The sequence below is a fragment of the Gasterosteus aculeatus genome, chromosome 3, assembly GCF_964276395.1.
Source record: "Gasterosteus aculeatus chromosome 3, fGasAcu3.hap1.1, whole genome shotgun sequence".
Lineage (NCBI taxonomy): Eukaryota > Metazoa > Chordata > Actinopteri > Perciformes > Gasterosteidae > Gasterosteus > Gasterosteus aculeatus.
The window spans coordinates 17,755,628-17,772,465 of record NC_135690.1 but is presented as its reverse complement, the minus strand read 5'-3'; the positions used below and the strand labels follow the sequence as shown (position 1 = coordinate 17,772,465).

The 16,838-nt window shown below is 46.3% G+C and overlaps 1 protein-coding gene across 1 annotated transcript; it reads left to right on the top strand.

Annotated features, from left to right (window-relative positions):
• The first annotated feature begins 279 nt into the window (after nt 1-279).
• On the top strand, nt 280-15,772 carry ccdc178 (coiled-coil domain containing 178). Its single transcript, XM_078099882.1, has 19 exons — nt 280-739; nt 2,102-2,238; nt 2,327-2,385; nt 2,457-2,536; nt 2,908-3,114; nt 3,199-3,419; nt 4,277-4,419; nt 5,291-5,444; nt 5,529-5,624; nt 5,841-5,977; nt 6,082-6,265; nt 6,351-6,413; nt 6,658-6,786; nt 6,888-7,001; nt 7,208-7,353; nt 7,754-7,913; nt 10,369-10,518; nt 12,841-12,975; nt 15,079-15,772. Exons 1-19 carry the CDS (start codon nt 682-684, stop codon nt 15,196-15,198), a joined length of 2,493 nt encoding a protein of 830 aa, XP_077956008.1. The 5' UTR covers nt 280-681; the 3' UTR covers nt 15,199-15,772.
• Nucleotides 15,773-16,838: the final 1,066 nt, after the last annotated feature.

Sequence of the window (16,838 nt, the reverse complement as noted above, 5' to 3'; positions counted from 1 at the left end):
TTGATCTGATCTGTAACACAACAAATGTTAATAAAGACTATAGATATTATTTTTGTGTAGAAGTTTAGATTTTAAGCCTTTGCTAATAACTTTAAAAATGCACACACATTCTACAGCAAGATGAGGGTCTTTACCGTCATCGTCAATGGAATCTGTTGTACTTGTCACATTAAGCAGCAAACACCCCTGAAATCACAAACCTTCGCTTGTGCTCTTGAACGCACCGCGCCCCCTCGTAGCAGCAGACCCTTGTTGCTAAGCAACACCCCCTCCCTCCCCCCGTGGGAGATTGACAGCGACCGATTCGTTTGAAGTAAACTTTATTAAAAGGCTTCGCGGGTTCCGCCGCGTCACGCAGAAGACCGATAAACGACAGAGATGACGTCATGCTAACAGATAGCTGGCGGTCAAAAGGTTAAAACACGAGTAAGCCGATAGCCCGACATGCGTTCGCGTTCACTTTCTGCCATGACAACAGCCCCCCCGCCGCTCATTAATATGGCATCGGCCGAGTTAATTAACCGTCAACTTTAAACGTTGCCGACGCTCGCACGACTTCAACGCAGTCCGGGACGTTCAACCGGCGGCCTTTATCACCGGGAGGGTCCGGTTTAAAACCGCCAATCAGGACGGCGTCCGTTAAACGTTGGACCGGGACGCCTCACCGGGACGGAGGACTCGATGCCGGACGTCGAACCGCTCAGGTTCCCGTCGAGGGAAGAGCGACCGAGCCCGCAAGGTGAGAATAATCACCCGGCATTTCTTACAAGTGCAGACAGCAAGCGATTGAAACGGATGTGAGGTGAAATACAAACAAACAAACAAACAAACCAACCAGTGGTGGTTTATTGACACACAGAATATGTCGGCCATTTTGGATACCACACCTGTCTCAGTTTTGTGATAATTACCTGTTGAAATGTCTGTTATTAGTGGAATTCCAGGTGAAGCTGGCTCACTTGGGCCTGCTCCGTGGCCGTAACCCTCCCTGCCGGCCTGATTTGGAGCCTCCTCACCCCGCCGGTGGCATCCGGCCTCTCGGCCTTCCTTCACTGTGCATTATTCATCTGAGGTGCTCAGCAGTCATTTCGTGTCTCCCCACAGTTTCCCCCCTGAGCCGGCTCACTTCCAGCCACTGTTCAATTAACGGCGCGCCATTGACGTGGTCGTTTACCCGTCAGACCGTCATGAAAGGAGCAAATCAACCACCCCGAACATGGGATGCATGTCCTTTTCAGAACAGTGCCAGGAAACGTCCCATCTGGCCAGACGGGTGCATGCGCGCCAGGTGGTGCAAGTCTCACCCTCCCCCCGGGGCAATTGATGATACCTTAGTGGGTGTGGGCCTGCCCGCCTTTGGGTGGAGTACATTCATGTCCAGCTGAATGTGTGGGCAGACCCCTCTTTCCAAGGCCGGTACCCCTCAGCTTGTTAAGTTGGGCACACACACACACACACACACACACACACACACACACACACACACACACACATGGAACAAAAGTTGTCCATCAAAATAAATTACTGGAAAATTGGCTAAATTACTGTAATTCAAAGGGAAATGTGTTGGTGGTTATAAACCTCTCTTTTCCACTCAGTCTTGTGGGCCGGTAGTGAAAATAAACATTACCTCCTTTTTCACCAAAACATTATTTTCTAAACAGTCTGTATATTTGTGGTTGTTTTCTGTCTTTTTATCTACTTTCCCGTGCAAGGAAATATGTGTCCATCGAAAGAATATAAACTACAGGTAACTTTTTGTCCCCGACATCAACTTGGTCTGAAACAAACATCACTGTTTTGATTTTGCGCTCGTCGTTTTTAGTCATAAATAAGCATCACGTGGTGATGTGGACAATAGACTTAAGATGTTCCTCAGATGTTGAGTTATTGCCACCAGCACTGTTTCCGTTGCCCATTACGGCCGCCAGGTGGCGCCCTTTCACCACTGAGAATTGTGCCCTTGGGTTTGTCTTGAGACGTTTGAATTGGTTGTCTGTGCTCTGTCACTGATGCTTCCAATGTCCTGCAGGGTTTATGCAACAAAGGGGAAAAGTGAAGAACCTCTTTCACAGCCAAATAAAGTTTTGTCTTTCTCCAGATCAAGCAGATTTCCAGGCTGTCCGCACTGGTAGGCGTCGCACGTGTGCTTTGCTCAACAGCCCCTTGCCATGTGTGAACAACGCCATTCACCATATCCAAGAGCTGAAGGTGACGGTGGAAAACTGGTGTCAACAGGTAAACCGATGTCAGAGGTGACGAGGAGATATCGTAAAATTGAATATGATTTAGAACGGCAGTTATTTCCCTTTTTGTCTTGTACCAGTCTGGAAAATATCCACTGCAGATCAGTCGGGAAAAGCATCAACACCGCAAGACTTTCAGGTGAAGTCCTCCTGTTTTATTTTGTTATATTCAGAAGGATGTGGAAACAGAACGGAACTTTCTTAAAACAGATTTCACTCCGGAGACTCAGACACCGAATCAGTGACATCTGCGGAATTGTTCGTTGAAGGCATCGCTATCATTGCGAGAGGTGAACCTTTTTCTTTTTCTAATACCATAAAGTCCTTTTCTAAAATATTTTTACACCAGTTTTTCATTTTAGATAAAGGTGCAACACCTACGTGTGCGCGCTTCCTTTGGAGAAGCTCAAGGTTTAGTTTTTCAGTGGGACAATAATTCCCACCTGTCCCGGTTCACATCTTTTGTCTACGTGATAATGAAAAAGAAGCATCCAGTATCCACCATTGATTTTTGGGGTTCATGTTCACTTTGCAGTCGGTCAGATTACAGGAACAGAGCTTTGCAAATAATAGTTTACTCGCCATTGAGTTTGTTATTGAGTTTAACGTGCCACACAGTCGATTGCAATGCACCAATCTTGTAAAGTTTGTATTCCTGTAGACAAAAGTTGTCCTTTACCGCCACTGCTGAAGAAAATAAACGACGTCCTCGGAGAGGTCGTGTATCTGATTGAGCGGCTGGAGGCTGATCGGCAGTACGCAGAGGAAGCTCTCGACAAAGAGAAGAGGAGAAAAAGATTTTTGGAGAACCAACTCGACAGTATTACAATTTGGAAGCAACGAGAGCACGCTTTTGTAGTCCAAAGAGGTCCGTGACTGACAGGTTTGGGGTCATTTCCGCGAGGAAATATTGCGATGCATTTTTGACTTGTTTCTTTTTTTTTTTTTGCAGAGCACGAGGCGTGCATCAGAGACATCACTGGGCTGAAGTGGCAGCTAAGGAGAGAAAGGGAGAAACTTCAGCGAGCACAGGAGAAGCTGTCACTCACTGAGGTGTGGAACCAGAACTTACACGAGGACATCAACTTTGCCCGAAAACAAATTCCTATTGTGAGAGAGAACCTGGAGCTCCAGAGAGGACTCATAGATGGAATCAACAGCGCCCGAGCGGAGGTAAACTCCCCTTTGTTTGACTCCTGTGCACGTGACCACTGCAGAATAAGCACCAAGCAAAGAACATTTGTTACTTCCTCACAAAATAGCTCTTTCTCACTCGCTCACCCACTCGCTCACCCACTCGCTCTCTTTTAAATCTATTTTAAATCCACAAGTGGCGCGGCGCGGGGGATTTATGGGACGCGCGTTGGTCCGTCGGTCCGGTGTTTATCCAACACATTGGTCGAGGAAAGTCATTCCGTTTTAACAAAATAACTGGAATGCCATGAAATTTGGTACGGACATTCATGGTCCCCAGAGGACGCATCCTAATCACCCAAATAATTCCCTCACTTTTCATTTAGCTTTTCTTCTTTGTAATTTTTTCCCTTCCAATCTGGATGCGCCAACATGTAACGACGGAATTCAGCTCAATTGCACTTTGAGTCAGACGCCTTTATACAAATACGTGTGCCAGTGAGAGAGGGGGGGGGGGGGGGGGGGGTCGACCTTTATGCCAAATCTCTGCATCTTCATGGCTCCCAAATAAAACACCAGGCTGACTCAATTAGTACTGATGATGTGTTTTTCATCAGGTCATTGCCTGAGAGTGTTGTGACTGAGCGTAAATCCTCGGGCTCCGATATTCAAATGTTTATCTACGTATCTGGAATTTCACAGGGTTACTTCTAGATTTTTAAATATTCGCCGAAGCTAAGCAAAGAAATCTAAAATAATATCCCCAATATGTGCAGAGCCTCGCCGTGGGCCCCTGGCAGTGGCTTATAGGTGAAGTCTATCTTCATCTATACCTCCTAGAGATTAATTACAGGAAATTGTTGACTAATAACATCTGAGGAAAACACTTTTTTTAGGCCGATGAAGTTTGCTTGAAAGCACAAAGTGATCTCCTCCTGGTGGAGGAGGAGAAAAAACAGCTGCAGCTGGACACCAACGATGAAATGGCCGGACTGGATAGTGAACTGTTGGCCATAAAGAACAAGTTGGATAAGACATTGTGAGTATCTCAGTGCATCAGAGGAGACAAATGATAGACTCACTGTATTCTCGTTCATTGGTCAAATTATTACTTCCTCATATTCTGTGATTTCTAGAAGGTTTTATGCACTGTACACTATCAAAGTACAAAGGAAGTTCCAGAAAACATCTGAAGTCAAATGTATTTATATCCAAAGTAACGTTTAATTTGTTACTAGAAGTATTTTCGAAAACAAGACGCGGTCAACTGCTGCTTTAAATCAGGGTGCAAGGTGTATTAAACTGCATGTATCCATAGCAACAATACTTCTGCCTAATGCTGCATTACCAGACGACGAGGCTCACTGTAACAAACCAAACCATTCATTCAACAAACTTAGAGAATGATTCAGATGTACAAAATAAATGGCTTTTTTAAATGCGTTCTTTCATGCTGAAGTCCTGTAATCCGATATTAGTTCCACGTCGGGGGAATATGCGGTTTGATGGCAGTGAAAAGGAGATGCATCCGTACGAAATAAAACGAGCACGATGAATAAGTAATCAAACAGTAAGGGTGTACTAAATAAGTAAACAGTACAAAAATATATAATCATAGACGGGCTGAATGGTTGAGTTCACATTACTGCACATTCAAACACGGAAATATGAAATGTTGATAGCGGATGGAATAGCGATATTGCCCAGAATGTCGATATTGTGCACTGGTGATATTGTACATGAATGAATAATCAGTCAGTCTGTGGTACGTGTCCTTCTCACTGAGGAGTGTCCTGCATGGGACACGTCCGCCACCCGTATTCTAAATGATTGTGTGATTCCAAATCCTGAGCCAACTATGTGTATTTCAAAAACGGCCTTTAATCCACCAGAACTGCTTTACTCTCCAGGGGGGAATCCAACCGGTTCACCGGGATTGAGGAGGGTCAACTGGCACAAATACAGGACGCCGAAAAGACGATCGCGCTCACAGAAAAAAAGGTGGCGGCCACAATGCAACGCATCCCTGAAATGATGGAGCTCGAGAAAACGGAAAACGACAGAGTAAAGGATATTTTGCAGATTTGCTTCAAGTTTCCACAAAGGTAGCGTTCAGTCCTGTTGAGGTTTCCCTCCTTTTCATTACAGATTGTGCAACTGAAACTTCAAATCGAGGTTGAAATGCAAAAGAATAAGAAATCAAAAGACAAACTAACCGCACTGCGAGAAGACATCGAGAAGGCCGTGAGTATCGTCACCTTCATAACATTGGCTTTGTCTGCTTATGTGTGTCCTGATAGTTCTTTTGGTAGAGCGCAGTAAACACGACTGCCAGACTGCGAACGGCCTGTCGCTGGAGCTCTGCATGCCGATGCCGCTCGAAGCCGCGGCTCTGTGAGGGGTTTTGGATAAGTGCATCCGCTCTGCAGCACACTGTATGTTATGTCATGTTATCTACAGAGGCTTCACGGGGAAGCCGAGGTTTCCTGCATAGAAGAGCAGCTCCTTTCAAAACGTAACGCTTTTGAGGCTCTTCGTCAAGAGAACATGGAGTGTGAACAGAATGCGGAGGACTACAGGATGAAAATGTCTGAGAGGTGCAGAGCAATGCAGGAATGCAACCCAACCACCCGTTTGTTGGTTTGTTAATGCTATTTACTGTGTGATAATCTTCTTTTTTTTTTGTTTTCTTGTTTGTTAGCGAGAAGGCGGTGCAGGAGATGCGCGAGCAGAGGAAGCAGATGCTGCTGAGCATCATCGACAATGACGAGCGGTGGGAAGAGGCCGAGGAGGAAGTGGCCCAGGTCGTAGCCCGGCACGGCGTCACCCGGGCCACGCTGGACGAGCGGGAGAAGCTCACCTTCGCGGAGGAGCAGAGGACCAAGGTCCGTTTGAGACGCGTGTCCAGCTTCAATGGCTGAAATGTGAGGGACCGATCGTGTTCGTCTGTGTTACCTGTGTGCTCGACAGAAAGAGATCGAAAAGCTGAGGCAGGATCTGACGGGTCGGACGAGCGCCCTGGAGCTACTGAAGGTAAATTCACCATCAAGGTATTTTTGCAGGGTTTTATGCAGAGGTTTGATGTTATTAGATGAAAGATGTGAAGAGGTGACGCGTCACAAAGCGCACTCTCAATAAAAATGTAACGTAATTGTAATGTGTGTAATTTAATACACTCCCACCGCCGTTACATCTCCTCTTACTGCTTTTGCCCCCCGGTGAGTGTTTGAGGCCTTTCGGATGATGACGTTCTGCGTCCTGTTGTCTATCTCATCAGGGTCAGTGTGCGAATAAAAGTGAGGAACTGTATCGACAGCAAAAGAGCAGAGCGCTGACTAACCAGAAACTTCAGAAAGAGTTTGAAGATGCATCCTCAGTGACCAAAGAACTGGAGACCTCATTTTTGGTAATGAGACAGTTTGAAAAATATAATCTCAGCCTGAGGCAAATTGTACATTGATACAATTGTGTGAAAAAAGGTAATAATCTAATCTTCTGTTCATACAGAAAATTAAGAAACTGGCAGAACATTTTGAGGAGAGCCAGCGTGAACACAGGGACACATTAGTCAAACTTGAGACGGACAAACAACTCCAACGTGACCACCTGAAAGCTGCTCAGGTAGGAAGAGAAAAGTAAATAGTGACACAAGCAATTCATCCTGAGTCGGAGAGCAGTCGCCAAGTCAGCTTCCCTCCGTGAAGCTCATTGAGCACGAAGCTGGTCCCGGCGATTTCTCATGTCATTCTTTTGTGGAACAAAGTAATCTTTCAACACTTTGAAGGAAACAACACACTTTCAGAATAAATGCGGCTGTTTGTTGACAGGCTTCACTCGCCGCCGCCGCCGAGCGATATGACGCCACCGCGGGCCGGATCAGTGACCTGACAAAGAAGACCCGGGACTGCCGCCAGGCTTCCGATCAAATGGAGGAAATGTTCAAAAACATGCCGGAGGTCATAGCAGAACTTCAGTAAGTTAATAGCTCGCAGGAAGCTCTCAGAACAACAGTTTAGAATCGAGAAAACTCTATTTTCTGTTGACTCAGACGGCTTTAGCGTTTTGTATGTCGTGTCTTTTTATCTTTACGGTATGTTTGATTTTCCCCAGCATGTGCTGCATGAACATGGCCTATAATAAAAATAGGATTTTTTTTTTTAAATACTCAAAATACAGCATTTTTGAAAGACCACACATAATTATCAACCTTTTATTTAAAAAAATGTTGGTGATATGTGATATCTCAGGTCTTCTTCCTCCGTGTACATCTACAGGCGCCCACTCTGATGCAGCGATCGTACGTGCGTGATGTTCAAAAGTGATTCTTTTTGAAAATTAATTGTCTTTTTATGTGTTTTGATTTCACCTTGCAGGAGCGTCTTTGACGCGGTGGATTTCAAAAACAAGTCAGCTGCTCTCGTAATGAGCACCTTGCAGTCTGATATTAATAACTGCCAACAACGAACACAGCGATCCGTGCAGGCACACACTGCTCACGTTGCAGCCAGAAGGAAGGAAATGGAAGACACCAAGGTAACAAAATGCTGTTCACCATTGTAAATACTCCACCTTTTTTAGTGTCAAATACTTCAGCCATGCTGTGGAAGAGAAGCCCATCTCCTTGTTTATCTGTTTGTGGATTAGTGTCAGCACGTTGCTCGTCACAATACTTCCCTTAAGATGCAGAGAAAGAAGCGCTGTGCAATTAAAATTACAAGCCGCGGTCAATCTCGTTTAAGTGCTTTCCTCACAAATGACGACTCACTGTTGTTATAGTCTTTTGTCTGGACAAATTCGATGATGCGCGTCGCGCTGAGATGTTGCTCTTATTCCGTCACCTGCAGGCCAACGTTGTCTGTAATATTTTCATATCGTTCACAATGTGAAGTAGCCGTATGATGTGGGTGTTTTTCTGCGCGTCTGCCGGTAATGGGCGCTTGTAGAGACGCGGTGCTTTTCCTTCACAAAAAGGCAAGTACTCGAACACTCCTTTTGTAAGAGAAACCTCTATTTATTGTAAGGTTTCCATCTTCAGGATTATCAGCCCCAGCCAGAGTCTCTTTGCTGATGGCGGTTTCACATGGCTTATCTAATGTGAAATCGCCATGTGGTATATAGTTTCATTAAACGGTGATCAAGAATGCATTAGTTCAAAACAAGAAAAGGCAATGGAGCTTAAGCCGCCATGCATCCAAGTGCAGCAACTTTAAGGAAGTTGTTGGCGTGAGACAATTTAAGAATTAGAAGTCTTCCTCATAGACACAACTCCCATTAGCGAGATAAAAGTCAGCCATGCGGAGAAAAGGGTTTAGTCTTTTCGCAAAATAAGACGAACAACAATACTCCTCGCCAAATACAAAGATCAGGGTCTGAAAAGCGAGAGGAAATTGGTCACTTTAATCATTGAGACCAATATGAAGCACACATAATGTCTGCATTAGCATACCATAATAAGCAGAGAGCGCATTCAGAAGCCCCGGTGCATGAAGCAGAATGGTTGGACTCTTTTAGATATTTCTTCTAAAAGTGCTGACCTCGTGCTATCCGCTCAAATAGCTGCTGTAGGTCACTGCTCCGCAAGCCAGCGCGGGTCAGTTCACCTTTTAAAAAAGGAGACTTGATTGTTGTATTTAAAACGGGTCGACTTGTGGTCGTCTGTGAGTGTGTCCTTCACACGCGCTCCAGCCGTCGGTTTGGCGAGCACAAAGTAAACAACGCAAACTGCCGACGCCGTCAGTTTCTTATGAGCAGCGAAGTGTAATTTGTTCCATTTACACTTCACAACGGCGTCAGATGGGCTTTGTCAGTGCTGCACGGAGTAATTAAACCTGAAATCAATAGCAGGCATTTGTCATGTTTACAGCCCCTCTTTCTGCTGGGTTAAACTCATCACTTTAGTGCTGTTCTGTTCCACTGCAGAGACACACTTCATTATGTCTGCAGGTAGACTGGAGGCAGTCGCCGGTCGCGTGCGTGGGGAACGCTGTTAAAAGCAAGAAGCGGACACGCAGATAGACACAAACCCAGCGTGATTTACGTAGCGGGTTCCCCAGAAAAGTGCCCGTTGTTGTAAGCCGGCTATTTATATCGCTTCAATTAACGGCACGAATGTTGTATTTTCGCGCACACATCGTGCAGCTGGAGTATCTTCTCAGTGGTCAGTGTGTGTTGCCGTGCAGCGTCCACTGTCCTGTGCGTTGACAATGGTTCCTCGGGTGTCTGTACACGCCGCGGAAACATGGAGCCATGTAATCATTCGTTATGTATTTTACACCTCGACTGAACTTAACGATGCCTCAGCAGTTCTTCTTCTACTGCAAACATCTCGTTAAAATGATCATCGTAATAACGCAAATCCATTTCTGAGTGCTTATGTTTGTGTGCGAAGCTCCTGTATTCAATTGTCATTTGAGTGTATTTGTGACAATGCGGGATGCTCGAATCCGACGCCTCGGATCACAATTAATCAGACCTTGTATCGCATTAAATGTGGTTTCCTTTTCAATGTCATTATGACATCATGGACATGGATTTAGTCTCAGAGGGACACCAGCTCCATTTTTTTTTTTTCAGCACCTCAATGATCCCTCTCTTATTGAGACCAGGGATCATGTTGTAAATGATTTAAATTTGAGCCAAAGCGATGGTTGGCGTTGGATTAGTAATAGCTAATGAGAGATGAAGAGGAGGTCTGCCTCAATTACAATAGTTTCAGCGTTGGTCTGCAGCTGACAGTGCCTGCTTGTCTGTGGTTATTCAGCTACCAGCATTTAAGTTTAAGATTAACCAGAGAAAGTGGCCTCAAGTCCGTTTTTTTTTTTTCGTCTCCCTTCTTTTTATTTCTCATTTCGTTGAGTTAACAGACTCGCGCAGTATTAAACTACACAGTAAAGTAAATGTAAGTGAGGTTCCTCTCCTGCCGTTTAGCAGCGTACTTTACCGCCGCGCCCGAACATTTTGTCTTCATCATCTTCATGCGTTGGTGTAGGAAGCCCTAAAAATTGCACTGGCGGAGAACGAAGGTCTGGCGCTGGAGTACGAAGATCTTCAGAAGATCCTCACGCAGGCCAAACGGGAGGAGGCGTCCGCACTGCGAGAGAAAAACCGGGCGCACAAATCTTTCCTCTACTACTCCCAGGTATCCGCCTCCTCTCTCTTCTGGTCATGTTCTTCTTTGCATGGGCAGCGCACCTCCAGAGGGTCTGCAGCAGTCTAATAACGATGAGATAACTCCAGTGCAGGAGGATGATGGATGTGACATAATGTAATGATAGCTGTGTAGTTTTGCCACCAAGGGGAGTAAAGAGGGAGGTTGATGGTACATGTAAATATTACGGCTTCCACTTTTTCCTGATTATGGTTTTTCTAAGGCGGTTTATTATCGGGAAGGTTCCATATTGGCCTCTTCTCTCTCTCTCTCACACACACACACATCATAAGATAGGATCAGACAATAAATGTGCCCTCAGCGTTGAAATAGCTCGAGAGGTCTTGACTAGTTGGAGGAGACAACTCGGCAGCATTTTACCGTTTATTCTGTATAGTTTTTGACACTATTGAACTGGAGGGGAATTACACATGACAAGCATAACAGCGGGAGGAAGCCGCACTGCTCCTGCAATGGAAAAGAAATCATGTTATTTGTTCCAAAAATGACTAATACCTTTACTTGAGCGATTCCTCATCTAACTGCATGAATGTTATCAAGTGAAAAATGCATGCAAAAATAAAATCCTGTGGACAGGATTTTCCACGCTTGTGATCAAAGCCTGATTTTCTTTTACTCCGGATTCAGCCCTCACCGTTTTTGTTTGTTTCAACTCTACACTCCTATAACTGCAGCCTCTCGGCTGGCGTTTTATGCCTGAATTTAGTTTTGATAACAAGCTTATCATCGAAATAATGTTTCCAAAATGAAGACCACGTTTAATCTGATTTATACAGGAACGTTCAGGTTATGTTTGGATTCTGCGTCCCAGTTAAAACATATATTACACAATGGGATTACCATTTGCTTGCTACTGGAGGCAACAAAGTAAATGCATTTAACGTTGTCAGCCTCATTTGAGGTGTGTGTGTGTGTGTGTGCGTGTGCGTGTGCGTGTGCCTCCCTCCTCCTTTGTGTGTTTGTAGAGGCAATAATCTCTTTCATTATATTCATGTGAGGGGCACAATGAGTCTCTCTTAAGTATCCTTGAAAAATAATCCTATATATATAATTCAAGTGACAAGATTTAAATACTATACATGTTTTTGTTTTGAGAACTATAAGAAGAGACTACGCTGTGATTTAAAACGTTTCCATGCCATCGCTATATAAATACAGTTAATATTCACATTTTAAATGCAGGTTATTGTTCTATATTTTTAAAGCGGGCTTTATTCTCTCAAGAAGCAGCATCTAGTGTCAACGTTGTTACGTTAAGTGTTATCAGCCATTTACCTCCACCGGTAGTGACGGGATGCTACGGAGTACACGTAGCACTGTGCTTATGTACAAATCGGATGGAGTTGGACTTCTACGCCCCTTTTTTATAAAGTAGTTAGAATTCGCTCCACCACAGTAGATGCTAGTTCCATTTAATCCAATAATAATGATCAATAATCACACCTCTAGCAGTACAGTAAAGTACCTTTACCTCAAACACGAGAAATAATGGTAACAAAATTTAGCAAAACATTAGGATATTTCAAATATTCAACAAATGTAAATACATTCAAGTAAGCAAAAATCAACTAAATATATGCTTCATTAGCATCCGATAGCACTTGCGAGCACTGCTTTTGTTTCTGCAGAGTTGTCTTTTAACAGGCTACACCATAAAGAGCATTCTTGTTATTGTCTTTCCTTCAGGAGCTGATGACTGAGCTAATTCGCTTTAGTTTCTGATGCACCGGGGAACACGTTGCCCAGCAATGATAAGCTTTGCAGGGAGAGCAGAGAGATGGAGGGGGGAAGAGAAGCAACGGCATCTATCAGAATTTAAACTGTGTTCAAATAATAAAGCAAGCAGCATGTCTTTCCAAGAGACTAGGAATAATTTCTGCTTTCAGTGGGGGGTTCATGACTCTGTGTGTATGTGTAAAATATGTCTTGAGGGGATTGGTATAAAGTTAAACTGGGTGAAGTAGAAATATTTTACTCATCAGCTTTGCAGTCACAGAGTTTGCCTCGGCTAGAACAAAACTGCTGAAGCATTTAGAGAAAATTAACCCCCCATCCTGGCAGCCAGATGTGACTGGATTCTGATGAGTGCACACGAGTGGGCAGAGAAACCAAGAGACTGTGAAATTCCTGTCAGGCCCGTGTACTGCAGAATGGGCTATTGACTGCTTTCTCTATTCCCCTCCATCATTCTTCTTGAACACTGCCATTAATTTCCTCTCCTGCCTTACCAATTCCTTTTCTCTGCCTTCTCCCCCCCCCCCCCCCCCACACTCACCCCTCCTCACCCCCCAGCTCTCTTTGTTGCAGAAGAGGATGCACAAAGCTCTGGTGAAATACTTCAAACGACGCAGCCTCTACAGCCGGGCTGAACTGGACCGGTGCCTGGCTCTTTCTCAAGGGACCCACCGGAAAATACAAACTGCCCAGGTATTTCTTTTTACACGTGCACGTGAATAAAAAGGCGGGTGGGGGGGGAACACGTGCTGCAAACCGGCCGCCCTTCATTTCGGTGGTGAATCCTCCCACTCGGCTTCTCGTCCCGGAGTCCCGCCGGATGGAAGCGCGTTTCCCTTTGCGTACCGTTTGAGCCCCATCCGGCAAGTCTGTCTGCCGAGCGAGGGGCAGCCAGGCGGACATCCGCCGAGTTAAAGACGCCGCCGCCGCAGTCCCTCCCATACATTCAGTCATCAGATCGCGGGCTGACGTGATGGATGGTGTGTCTGCTCGAGTGCCTACGCGGTGACCTCCCCTGTCTGAGGCTGCCACTCGGGATGACTCTATAAACACAGCACTTTGGTGTTTGGTCGCATCGCATTAACTCTTGAGCCCGGGTTCCGTTTACCGCGTTGTTCTGACTTTGAGTGAGTTCATCACAGCGCGTGGAAGATCTCTGCGGCGGAGTGACCCCCCCCCCCTCCCACCGGCCCGTTTTTGCGCGAGAGCAGCGACATATTCTACAAGGTTGAGAAGCAAAGATCTTAAATTAGAGAATAATCGGTGTCTAATGTGAGATGAGGGCAAAGCGGACGGAGAGACAGTGATGAATCTTTATGAAACGTCCCGTCCCGCCTGCAGAGTCGTGTGACACGCGACCGCACCATGGAACTACTTTCCCCCTTTTTACCGCCTCAGCACGGCGCCAAACCCACACAAAGTGGCCATGTTTGTTTTTGTTGTTCACCAAAATTAAGATACACTATATTTTATATATATATTATATTTGATTAGATCCAGGATCTGATACTATTTAGTGATTTCCTTCTCTGTTCCTCCTCCTGCCGGCTGCTGACATGCTTTTCTCTGGTCCAGACATTACAGGGAGCAGCCATGTCTCAGTGGCCCAGCCTCGAAAGGCCCCAGCAGAGTGGGGGGGGGGGGCGGCGGTCGAGGGCAGGAAGGGAGGGGGGGAGGAGCTATCAGAGCGCCGCAGAGTGTGAAGGACAAAAGAGCTGGTGTATTCAAGCGCACCACAGAGCCACCCGTCACAGCTGAGCGCAGGGTCCATCAGAGCAGGGAGCACTCACTTTAAACAGCCCGGCGTCTCTCCTCCAGAAAGTACGACCTATATGAGGAGAGGACGAACAACAACAACAACCACCGAGCAGGGCGCGCACGCACAATCTGCACAATGACTAGAATATTAAGACCCCTGTGTGTGATCCTATCACAAAGAAAGACTCTGACCGGTGGTGATGATGCACGTCGGGTTTCAGCAGATCATTTATAAAACGAGAGCGATTCACAACTGATGCACCGTCACAACACTTTGTGAGAGACACAACGTGTGACTGGCTCCTAAAGCGTCCTGACGCGGCCTCCTCTTATCCATCACGTGCACTTAACCCCCCCCCACCAGAAGAACGTGAGGGAGGTCGGGCTGAGCGCTTCCACGGCTACGGCGTGCATGAATCGGGAGCCGAGTGGCAGTTTTGTTCAGAAGTAGCTGGAGGGGAGGAAGGGCCGTGTGGGTGTGTGTGTGTGGGTGGCGGGGGTCGGGTGGGTGGGGTTCGGCGGTCTGTCATCCCGTTCCACTCCTGCCAGAACTGGCAGTTCAGCCTTGTGTTGCGCGGGTTTACACCAGGGATGGCGTAATTGACAATGGCTAACAGCGGAGCGCGGTGCACAGCCTTGTTGAATGGCCAGTAATGATTGGAGCAGACGCCCACCGCCCCAGTCCCCCGGGACCGTAATCCAAGATCCTGTTTCTGATATAATTGTTAGTCAGAGAATTTCCGCATGGCCAGGCCGGGTTCAGATTCCCAAGCCGGTTGACAGCGCCAGGCGGTTTAATAGAAAAACTGGATGCTGAGGTTTTTAAAACAGAAGAGCAGTGAACCTGGACGCGGTTCACCAGGAGCCTCTTGTTCTCCTTCCTCACATAAATAAGGGCGAGCTGGTAACTTTACTTTCACAAATGTAGACTCACCATCCGCTGTGTGTGAGGGGGGGGGGGGGTGCAGACAGAGCGAGGAGTTTGTATTATTGCCTTTCTTAATTAGCTTGTTTCCATGTATCGTGTTATTTAAACAGGAAGGCTTGTCAGCAGAAATTCAGCTCATCTCTGCGTTCCTGCAGCCGCTGACGGATGACTCGTCCGCCTGCGACCACGCCGGCGCCAACAAACGAGCAAACCGGCCCAGGACCGAATGAGTAGATGCCTTCAGTTCAAACGGCAGTGTAATTGGACATTCACCTGGACCAGACAACTTACTTACTTACCCCAGCACGCTTCACTATCACCCCCCCCCCGGCCCCCCTCCCTCTTTACTTGCAGCGAATCCATAACAATGAAACAGGTGACTTTCATGCTGCTGTCAGGACTGATCTAATTTTAGCTGGGTGAATGATTGCAATTGGCTTTGCCTCATCAGATAATTAATCTATGTCACCATTAATTGGAAAAGAGAATAATTACAGGCAGTGTTGACAGAAATTCTACGCTTCTCCAGATTCCGAGATCCAATTACAACTAGTGAAACCCTGTGACCTTAGCTAGCACGTAGCGCACCTCGGCCACCTTGACCGATGTCCGCGCGAGGGCCGCGACCCCCCCCCCCGGGACGGACCCCGCTTCTGTTGGCGCTCGCCGCACTCCTCCGCTCGCCTCGCTCAGCGAGCGCTGTCTCCCTCAATCACTTTTCAATATTCAATCTTAATTTTGTGGAAGTTTAGCATTTTCAATGAGCTGGAGATGAATGATTAATGAATAAATTTAAATGCTTCATTTTGTCCATGGATCATTAGTTAAGTCCTTTGTGGGAAGGACCTGAGAAAGGAGTGAAAATTATTGAGACATTAGCCCGAAGCAATCCAGGGGTAAATAGTGTGCAGGAAAGGATGTTGCGTGCTCGCTATCCACTGGCTTTCTAAAGAACCCTCGGGAAACGCTGTTTTCAATTTGGAATATTAAACCAACAACATTTAGTCCTTTTGGAAAACAGTTTGTTTGTGTGTTTCATCAATGACGTGCTAATGGTGCACGACACTAACGCCTGCTTCGCATACAGCAGACTTTAAAAGTTACATAGACGAGGAATAGTCGTCGAAATCTCATAACTTGTTTCATATATTTTTCATTTGCATAACTAATAGAAATGAGCGAATCGGTCATATTCTTCGGTTCCGTGCTGTGGAGGGTTTTTTTTTCTCAAGGTCAACAGACCTCTGACTGCTCCTTCTACGTCGTGCTGATGGAGATGCTGTTGTTGCCTCTCTGACTCGGGGGGGGGCAGACGGGGGGCAGCTCGAACACGGCCGCAGCGTTTCATCTGCCATCAAGGATTATTAGCGTGACTCACACGCAATAATATCGTCAAACAAGCAAGTATTCACTCGTCTTGGATTGATCCAGAAGTTTTTCTTTTTTTAGCGTTGACACGTTATCGCTGTACCCGGTGGCACTGATGTGGAATCTGACGCGGGCGACTCGCACGGCGCCACCGGATCTCCAACAGAACCGTGAGGACCAAAATGGTCTCATGGTCCTCACCGACTGTACGGCGGTATCTGAAATGAAAGCGCCGCCCCAACGCGCTCGTCTACTCGCTTTGCATCTAATCAATCCCCTAAAAAAAAATGAAAGTGAGCCACAACTACATGTCATCGCATTTATCTGCAGGCGCACACACACACACACACACACACACACACACGTACATGCTGTAAAGAGGGTGGACTGTGGACACTGATGGGGCTCCCTGACAGCTCAGATGTATTTTCTTCTATGTTCCTCCCTCCGTATGATGAGTGTTGGGCAGCACAAGCGTCGCTGTGCGACACGTCGAAGCTGG

What these genes read in the sequence shown, in the direction of transcription:
- ccdc178 (XM_078099882.1), top strand. Translation starts at nt 682, where the DNA reads ATGCCGGACGTCGAACCGCTCAGGTTCCCGTCGAGGGAAGAGCGACCG. An exon ending in AGAGCGACCGAGCCCGCAAG is followed by an intron (nt 740 to 2,101) that starts GTGAGAATAATC and finishes GTCTTTCTCCAG; the next exon opens with ATCAAGCAGATTTCCAGGCT. An exon ending in CTTTCCTCTACTACTCCCAG is followed by an intron (nt 10,519 to 12,840) that starts GTATCCGCCTCC and finishes CTCACCCCCCAG; the next exon opens with CTCTCTTTGTTGCAGAAGAG.